This window comes from Kogia breviceps, chromosome 10 (genome assembly GCF_026419965.1).
Source record: "Kogia breviceps isolate mKogBre1 chromosome 10, mKogBre1 haplotype 1, whole genome shotgun sequence".
NCBI classification, from domain to species: domain Eukaryota; kingdom Metazoa; phylum Chordata; class Mammalia; order Artiodactyla; family Physeteridae; genus Kogia; species Kogia breviceps.
The window spans coordinates 91746439-91756300 of record NC_081319.1 but is presented as its reverse complement, the minus strand read 5'-3'; the positions used below and the strand labels follow the sequence as shown (position 1 = coordinate 91756300).

Sequence of the window (9862 nt, the reverse complement as noted above, 5' to 3'; positions counted from 1 at the left end):
CGTATCCCTTCATTCATTGTCAGCAGCAGCTTCCTGGAGCCATTTTTCAGCTGCCAGCCGCAGCACCCGTGCTGCCGCCGCCGCCTCGCAATCCATTGCATCGGCCGCCCCCGACGCCTCCATCCCCCCTCGGGGCCCGATATCCGTGCGCCCGGGACCCTCCTCTCTCCAGAGCCCCGATTATTTTTGGCCCCCGGGGCCCGGGCGGTGCGGAAAAATAAAAAGAAAAGGGAGAGAAGGGGCTCGGAAGCGCCGGGCGGGGAGGAGAGAAGGAGAGACTTGGAAACTCCGACTGCAAATAATAAAGAAATTGAAAACAATACGTTAATATACCATAGCAATAAAAAGAGCAGGAGCGAGAGATGAGAAAGGGGATCCAGCCCGCCCTGGAGCAGTACCTGGTGACCGCCGGGGGTGGGGAGGGGGCGGCTGTCGTCGCCGCCGCCGCTGCAGCCTCCATGGACAAAAGGGCACTGCTAGCCAGCCCCGGCTTCCCCGCCGCCGCCACCGCCGCTGCTGCCGCCGCCCCGAGCGCGTACATCCAGATCCTCACCACGAACACTTCCACCACCTCCTGTTCCTCCTCCCTCCAAAGCGGCGCCGTCGCCGCCGGCCCCCTCCTCCCCAGTGCCCCCGGCGTGGAGCAGACCGCCGGCAGCCTCCTCTACACCACGCCGCACGGACCCTCCAGCAGAGCCGGGCTGCTGCAGCAGCCACCAGCGCTGGGACGCGGCGGCGGCGGCGGCGGCGGCGGCCCTCCGGTAATGCCCTCCCGTTCCCACCGTCCCCAGCCCGGGCGGGAGGTGGGCTCGCACCGCGCGGGGTGGTGGGCGCGCTGCGGGCCACCCTGGGAGAGCGCGGGGCCGAGCGTCGTGGGCCTCGGCGGCTGCTCCTCCAACGAGAGTTTATTGTTAGACTTGTGTGTTCTCCCCGAACCCCCGAAGGGTCTGGGGGGCTTCGCCAGGCAAGCGGGGCAGCGGGGATCGCCATAGCGCGAACCACATCAAACACTCCGAAACTTTTCGCGGCCCCCCCCGCTTCCTTTCCTGCACTTTTCCCTACCCCCACTCTCCCCTCCCCTCCAACTCGAAGCTTCCTCTTTCTCGGGCGTAGGAAGGGGTCACGCCCCGGATGGAGAAGGGGGTGGGGGAGGGAGTAGTGAGCTGGGGAGTGGGAGACTCCAGGGGGGTGGAAACCGGGGGTCCCTGGGGGTGATGGCCGCCCGCCGGCATCGGAGGCCCGTTGGCAGCCGGGGGTCCCTAAGGCGTGCTCGGAGTGCAGGGGCTCTGCCAGGCTGCGCTTGACACATTTTGGGATCTGTAACTCCCGGCAACAAAGGGGCTGGGGGAAGCCGAGGGGGGAGGTGGAGCTGGAAGCTGGCTGCAGGCCGGGGCGTGGGCCCTCTGGGGGTGAGGGGCTAGCGGGCGGGCACCCCGGCCTGGGCGCATCCCGGTGGTGGCAGCGGCGGCGCCCGCGTGGCCCGAGCGCCCGGGCCTGCCTCGCCGGGCCCCGGGCCTGCCCTTGACCCGCCTCTCCCCTTGCCCCTTTCTTCCCCGCCCTGTCCCCCTCTCCGCCCCCCGGCGACGGAGGGCGGGGGCAGCCGTGTTCCCGTCCCGCCGCCTGGGTCTGTCCCTCTCCCCGGGACCCGCCGGTGACGTTTCGCACACGTGCGCGGAGGACGCGCCTGTGACTGGGGAGGAGGCGGCGGCGGGAGGGGGCGCTGGAGGGGGAGAGGGGGCACCCACTTCCTCCTGCTCGCCGGCTCCCTGGCCTGGGACGGTCCCGGCGCCCTCACACCCGCCCCCGGAGCGGCCACCCTCCCTCTCCTCTCCCCAACCCCCTCCACGGGCGCCCGCCCTCGCCCGGCGCCGCCGGTCCGTTCGGCCCTCCGGGCCCCCTCTCCAGCCGGCCCCCCCCACCTCCCCCCGGAGCCAGGCTGGTTTCGGAAATGCCCTTACAGCAGCAGGTTAGTGACCGGGACGGCTCGGGGGCCGCCGCCGCCGCGGGGGCACCGGATTCTGTTGGGGGTTGGAGCCGTGAGGGTAGGCGGTTGAGCGGGGTTTTGGAGTGGGAACGGGGGGTTGGGTGCTCGAGGGAAATGAGTAAGCAAGAAAAATCTAACTAAGTAAATGCCCGGCCTCCGGTTCTAGGAACCTCCGGGCTGGAGTGTCCGCCCCAGGGGGTGGGTATGGTGTTTACGTGTGTTTTTTTTCTAGGGGGCCGAGGGATGGGCGATCGAAAACCGGAGGGGGGGCTTCTCGCCAATGGCCGAGTTGAGCTCTGTTTTCTATCTTCCTTCCCTTGTGCTGGAGGGGGAGGGGGGCGGGTCAGAGGGTAGGGTGTCTGTAGGATTCCCAGGCCACCCGCCACCCCCTCCCTTTGTCCCTGTAATTTATAAAGCGCCTTTGAGAGATGATTTAGGTCAGTATGCGGCTTCTCTTTTTGTTGATACTAGAGAGAAGTGTGGCCCGGAGGTCTTCCTCCTTTCTCCTTTTCTCTCCTTCATTCCCTTCCTCCATGCCTCCTGTCTTCACCCTCGTGGTGAGGCTCGGCCCCCACGAGGCTAGAAAGGAACCAAACCCAGTTAGATAAATGGTTGGCTGATAATATCAGTCGTTGACCTCACCTTGTCTCGGCTCCGAGTGGGCTGAATTTTTGAAGAATCAAGATTTTGCAGAGGTCTTTAAGAGAGTCGGCACCCAGGCAACACTTTGGAGGATGAGATGGGTTTTGGAATAATGAAAAAATTTAATTCATGACTCTTCCCAATTTCTCCTCGAGTTGGATCTTAACTGCTTTTCAGCCCCAGAGATACTTGCTAGGGATGTGTGATACCGTCTCAGTCAAAGAAGCTCATGGTGTATTAGTGACTAGGGTCTGCCAGCAGGGGGGAAAGAGTACAGTACCTGCTTACACATAACAGTATCCAGTGCGCAGGATTCTCAGACACAAGAATATGCCACGCTTTTATTAGCATTAAATACTATTACTAACTTGACCTAAATGTGCTTGGATATATTTTAAGCATATTTGCCCCCTACAGGGTTCTGTCACTATATCATAAACCTAATCTGAAACAACCAGCTATTGACATACTTCTGGGACTTGATTCAGATTTATGGGAGGGTAGCTTTGACTATGGGAAACCGGGAGAGGACCAGTTTGCTTTTTTTTTTTTTTTTTCTTTTGAATTTTAGCCCACCTGGGCCAGGTCTCTGAAACTGTCTAGCCAAACTTCTATGTGATTCATTGTATTTAAGTATTTAAAGTATAAAAATTTACCCTCACCACCTTCCAAGCTACTTCAAAACTTTATCCTCCTTGCCATGAGATTATTATTCCAACATCATGAGCACAGTATATAAAGTTTGGTTTCTTTTTTTTTCTTATCAAAATTATATTAGATTTCTATTGAAGTCTTGAACTTTCGTTGATATTCTTTCCCTAAGCAGGAGGGACAGCATGGGGATAGCTAAGTGATTGGCTGAGCAGAGATCATTTAAACACTTTCCATCCAAGAAGAGGTTGAGAACTCCTGTTCAAGTGGCCACAGTTACAGACCCACCTGGTTCTGATTCCATGTTCTGTCTCTAGAACAACCAGCAGCATATTCTTCACCTTTTTTTTAATGTGGAAAAAAAATGTGTGTGTGTATATATATATATATATATATATATATATATATATATATATATATATATCTCAGTACTACCTTACTAGCTGTAATTGCCTCTGTCATTTATAAGTCGTTGGATCTTAGGCAAATAACTTAAACTCTCACAACACAGTTTCCTCTTCTGTAAAATAGGGACGATAACAGTACGAACTTGAAAGTTCTTTTTAAGAGTTAAACATGATAATGCATGTAAAACACTTAGCATAGTTCCAGGTAAATAGTAGATGCCCAATAAAATGAATATTCAGAAATTTATATATTTTTTGAACTTAGAGAAATAATGTAAGACCATGTGCACACTGCCCCTTTGTTGACATATATGAGTAAAATGGTTAAAAGTTTTAAAAAATGATATGTAATTAATTAACTATACCTATTTAACTTGAGTTTTTAAATCCATAAATCATGGCTCTCCTAAGAATGGATAAAATAGGGACATGTCAGTACCACAGGCCTATGTTAGAGATGGTGGTGATGAACTGCCCCAGCATGAGCTTGTGCCTTGAGTTGGGACAAATTTAGATCAACTCATCCTCACTTTTTTGCCTCGCTCCTCCCTTGACTGCATGGACCGGCCATCTTTTGCATGCAGCCTGTGCTTAGTGGCTTTTGTAGAACTGAACTCTTAATCATCACCAAGGCAGAGACATGCACTAGATAAATTCAGTTCTAGATGGTGAGCTGTTGGACATGGAAGGAGTCTAGAGAAACCAGAGTCACAAGTGCTATATATTTTCTGGAACTGAAAGGGCTTCATCGTTTTCTGCCTCTGCTAAAAAGAAGCTGAAATGATTTTATTCTGCTTCTAGAAAGTTAGGGATCTATTAATGCAAGAGACAATGGCCTGTCACATCTGATTTAATTTAATCCAGTCATAGCATCCCACTGATTAGACTTTGGGAAGGCATCCACAATGCTTGAAATTTCCCCGTAAGAATGGAGAAACCATAGGTGCTACAGTTGAGGCTCTTTCCTGTATAAATATAAAAGAAGAAAAGTGCTGGGTTCCTGTGGTTCTGTAGTCAATAATCTTGCTTCTGCTGAGATAGATGGTTGGTGCCAAGTTTAAGCTAGGAGAGAATTTTTAGTCACTACATACCCCAAAATGGAAGTTTTAATATAATGCAGTGCCCAGACTCAGGCAGTACGAATAGCTCCACTATAATCAGTACCCAGGGCACCACTCTAATCATCCTCTGAAACAAAGCACCCTTAAACGTGGCTCTGTGAGTTAAGGAACCCAAGCTTGTGAACAGGAAAGGATTTTTTTTGTTGTCGGTTTTCTATAAATCGTCACCTTATGTAATACTTGGAAGAGTAGATTCTGAGATTAATGTTCTGCCCTGTAAAGCTAACGTGAAAACAGAAAATAATACTCTAAGCTTAGACATGAACAGATAAGAGCACCTGGAGGTTGAAAGGTTGTAGGGAAAAGTGTCTTTTATTCTCATTTCTCATAGGTATAATCCATAGTGGTCTTTTATTGCCATCCCCGAAGACACACCATCCATACCTTTAGCCTTTTTCCAAAGGACCTGGACCCGCTTGGCAAGGCTTCAGACATTCATAGTTGATTTTTCTGGCTGGTTTTCTAATTTAATATGACTTAACATATATTCCATTTGTATGTCTCGTTTACATCCGCTTTCCTAGGCTGACTGACTCCAATTCCTTTTTAATCACCTACTTTCTAACTAACATTTTAAACTAGGAAGAGTGGAAAATCAGCCACTGCCTGTGCTCATTAAATCACATCCCTCCCAGGTGCCCACGAAACCGCCCCAAATAATGCAAGGCAAAGAAGGTAGATTGCAATTCTTATCAGGTGCTCTGTTTCAATTTGCGTGGTTTTTGTTTTTGTTTTTTTTTTTGCGGTACGCGGGCCGCTCACTGCTGTGGCCTCTCCCGTTGCGGAGCACAGGCTCCGGACGCGCATGCTCAGCGGCCATGGCTCACGGGCCCAGTTGCTCCGCGGCACGTGGGATCCTCCCGGACCGGGGCACGATCCCGCGTCCCCTGCATCGGCAGACGGACCCTCAACCACTGCGCCACCAGGGAAGCCCTCATTTTGGTTTTCAAAGAGAGGAACTTCCCTGAATTCTTTGAGGTACTAAGCATGTGGTTTAATGCATATTTTTCATGCTTGTTAGCAGCTTAAAAGTGTTTTGGGGACTGTATTTACAATTGCTAAGAAGCATTTTTTCTACTAATCATTTTTCATGGGACTAAGAAGGGAAGCTAACTGGGAAAGCAGTAAGTATAGGAAACCACTAATGGTTATCTCCTTCCTCCTACCCTGACCTTCTCTTTGGCTTCGAAAATGTGTCTTACACAAGGTAAAGTTATACAACAGAAGGGACAAAAAGACAGCAACTGGGATGGGGAGAAGGAATCCTGGAGGGCAGGAGTAGAGTTAATATAGAGGGATAATACATATAGCTTTGGGGCCAGTAAGAAGGAAATTGGTTTATTTTCTGTTGTTGCTTTTGCTTCAGACGCTCTCCTCCCAAAGCAATGCGTTTTTAGAACTCGAAGAATACGTAAGTTACAAGGATGCATTCAAAGAATTGTAAGTTACGAGGATGCGTTCTCAGTCCGCCTCCAACCTTAACTGGGGGTCAGTCTTGTTGCTGTGGCGGCCACAATCATCTACAATATAACTTTGAAGGGTAAAGCCCACTGGTTGCCAGGTTGCAATCACAAAGCCTGGGCCCCTTGCTTTGCTGGAGAACCTGGGTGAAACAGACCACTGCTTAGCTTTGTAAATTAAGACCGGGGTTTATGTCAGCGGAGGTTGATAAGCAGTGAGAACGGACAGCTGATGGAATAGAGAGGAGATAGGAGGAAGTAAGAAGAATAAAAGTAATTGACTTTAGTCTGCTTTCTATTACTGTAGTCCAATCGTCTGGGCCTATTTCTAGTGTCTAGACAACATTCTTATAACTAATTCTTCTAATTAGCATAGGCAATAATGGATATTCCCAGTGGTCTTTGAATGGTAACATGTGAGAGCTGTAAAGCAAGAGTCATCATCTGACCCAATCCCCTTCGATTTGCAGGGGAGGAAATTAAGACCCAATGCAGTTGTTACTTACCCAAGGTCACAAGCTAACTAGTGGTGAAGCCAGAACTGAAACTGGAGCCTGGAATTCTTAGAAGCAGCCCCATTTGCCAAGAGAAGGTTAACTGAGTCTCATGTGCCCTATATGGGAAAATTGGGATGTGTGGAATACATTTAAGATTGCCTTCAGGAATGGTTACATTTTTAAAATAGACACATAGAGAAGTGTCCTTTGAACAGCTGGCTTTAGAGTAACAGTTCATTCTCAAAGGTACAAAATAAGCCACGCTCCTTTAGATGTTCAATGAAAGGGAATTTTAAATAATGGAAGGAATGATTGACTCTTATAAAAAAACATGATAGTAGCCTTTTTAAAGCTTTATTTGTTATTTGCAAATTTTTGTGGATATGACACTTCAGGTGCTCAAACGGTGCAACATCCTTCGCTGAGAATAGAACCTGAAAGGGTTTTTGCCACTCTCTTCAGGAGAAGGGCACAGTATAGCTCTGGTGTTGGAGGTTTGTCCTGGGCTCTCCACATCCTGGGTGACTGTTGTGGTTTTCAGAGGTCCTGGGGCCCTTGCCCAGTGACATTAGACCAGGTGCCCTTCCTTCAGGAAGATTGCTGGTTTAACAAAGTTTAACTCTTTCAGGGGAAGACGTCCTCATCCCCGACAAACCAGAACTAATTTCCTTAAAACGTCTTCTTTTACTTGTGGAATTGAGAAAGCTTAAAAATAGAATCACTTCAAGCCCTGAAGCCTAAAAGTGAAACATAATCCAATGGCGCTATAGTTCACCAGCCTGTTCGGGGGCGGGGATATATGGCTTGTCTGTAAACCGCAAACCAGAAAGGTGCCATGTGTAGGTGCGGTCTTAGATCAGGGAGCAACTGCTGGCGAGACCTGTAGTTATCGGTGAAGCTGATTTCCCCTGGAGGACTTTGTGGTGGATGGAGTCCATCTCCGGAGTCCATCCGGAGTCCATCTCAGCAGAGGAGCTGAGCGCCCTTGGTCCTCCCCGCCAGCTCATGCCCTGGCTCCCTAGGAGACCCTGTTAGCTCCCGCAGCATATGCGCCTGACTGCTGAGAAGGACTTCTCCAAGCTCTGGTCTTCATGATTCTGAAAGCTGCAGCTCTGGACACTGGGGGTCACAGGAGGTCAGCTCAGAGCCTATAGATTTCACCCCTCCCTTGCCCTTTCTCCATGTCTGATGCTTTGAGGCTCTAGAAATACATAACCAGAGCAGCAGCCCTGTGACCCCCATCCCTTCTGAGCCTTTCTGGGTCTGGCAGCCCTTAGGAGAGGTGAAGGCTTATATGGACCTAACCCACACCCTCCACCTAAAAGGCAAACTGAAGGGCAGCCAAGTGTAAGAGTCAGACGATGGAGCCTGAAGCCAGAGTGTCTGGGTTCTTATTCTGTGTGACTTTGGGCAACTCTGCTTAACCTATGCGTCTTAATATCCTCACCTGTAAAGTGGGGAAATCACAGTAGCTACATCATGGGGATCAGGACGATTAAATGGGGTCATATTTGTAAGGTACCTAGGCCGGTGCCTGACCCATGGGGAAGGATTCAGTAGCTACGTGGTGGAATTGCCCTTTGCTTCCATGCGGTCTCTTGGGCCCGTCCTTTGGTGGTTTCGTTTCTGAACCAGCCCTTGTGTTCATGCAGACCCGGTTTACACCTCTACAAATGGTGCTGATGAGGACGAGGAGTGAACCACAGGGCGGTTTTCTCCCACCGTACTCTTTAGGATCTTTGTGTCTCTTTATAAGCTGTCCAGGAGCAGAAAGATACGCGTCTTATTATCGTAGGCCTTTTGGTAGTGATGCCGTCATGACGAAAATCTTTTATTTCTGTGATTATCTGTGTTAATAAAGCTGCACTGTAAACGTGATTTCACTTCTGTACAGTAAACTCGGGCTTAAGACTGAATGGTGGAGATCAGGATGTCTGAGGTGTCTGGGGCCCTGCAGGATGGGAGGCCCCAGCCAGGGTGCGGAGGGGAGCTGCCTCCGGGCCTCCCTGTCCCCTTCTCTTCTCCCTCGCAGTGCCTAGTTGTTCTGTGTGTTATACCTGTTCCTCCCACTTACCCCTCACCTCCCTGTCTGCCTGGTTTTTAGAAGGAGGCCAGAGTTACAGCCTTCACGGGCTGCTTCCATGACTTATCAAATTCATTACAACCTCTTCCCTAGCGTTTGAGGTCCAGTGAAATCTCGCCCTTCCCGTTCTGCTTCCCATTCCTCCCCACTGGGATCCTGGCATGGCACAGCGCTTACGGTGGCTGCTGCTTTCCCTCCGGCGCATTTATTTGCTTGTTCCTCTGCTGCCGTCCTTTCCACCAGCCCATCAAGGGCACCACCCCCTGCACAGAACCTTCCCCGATTCCCGAGGCCTTGGGTTCCTCCCTTCCCTCAAGTTACTGCCTCCTTCCCGCAGCACATCTCAGTCCACCTTACATCCTCATCAGCGGTGCCCTTGACTCTGCCTCCAAACCCACAAGCTTCAGGAAACCAGTCTGTGGTTTTCTCATCGTGTCGTCCTTGCAATGCCTTCTCGCTCGCGGGCGCTCAACTATTTGACAAGAGGCGTTGTCATTAGGCACCCACAGTGTGCTTGGCGCCCCAGTCTTCCTGTTGAGGACGCAAAAGAAGTATGAAGTGTGATCCACCCACTCTTGAGTTTATAGTCTGTTTGGGGAGACAGGCCGTAAACACACGTTGAGTCGCGAGCAAGGCTAAACGGGAGTCAAACAAGACTCGTCTTGTCCCCGGTTGTACAGTATCGACAGGGTGTGCCAGCTGGACCGTGGGGGCGGGCAGGCCGTGGCTCCCGTGGTCGCCGACCTCAGAGCACATTTGGGTGTGTATATCCGAATCCTCTTGGCGCTTTCGAGAAGTACCCGCATCTGGACCTGAGTATGTTTTGAAAGCGTCCCAGGTCATTTTAACGTGCACTCAGTTGGAACCGCTGGACTGGGTGGACGGGGAAGGTTTGGGAGGCTGTTCGTGGCCGGGGGACGTCATGAGGCCAAGGCAGGAAGGCAGGAAGTAGGCTGGCGTAAGGAGACCAGTTGGACTGGCGTCAGCATGGGGCAATAGTAGGACCTAACCCTGGAT

General features: G+C 50.9%; 1 protein-coding gene across 3 annotated transcripts in view; it reads left to right on the top strand.

Annotated features, from left to right (window-relative positions):
- Positions 1–362: 362 nt before the first annotated feature.
- The window catches only part of E2F3 (E2F transcription factor 3), an 82578-nt gene continuing 73078 nt past the window's right edge, over positions 363–9862 (top strand). The window contains exon 1 of one of the 3 annotated variants that reach the window (XM_059077877.2): positions 363–761. In XM_059077877.2, the coding sequence (XP_058933860.1) occupies positions 363–761 (399 nt within the window). Of the gene's footprint in view, positions 762–1654; positions 1967–9862 lie in introns of those variants that run through there. The other 2 variants (XM_067006695.1, XM_059077878.2) reach the window with 2 other exon arrangements.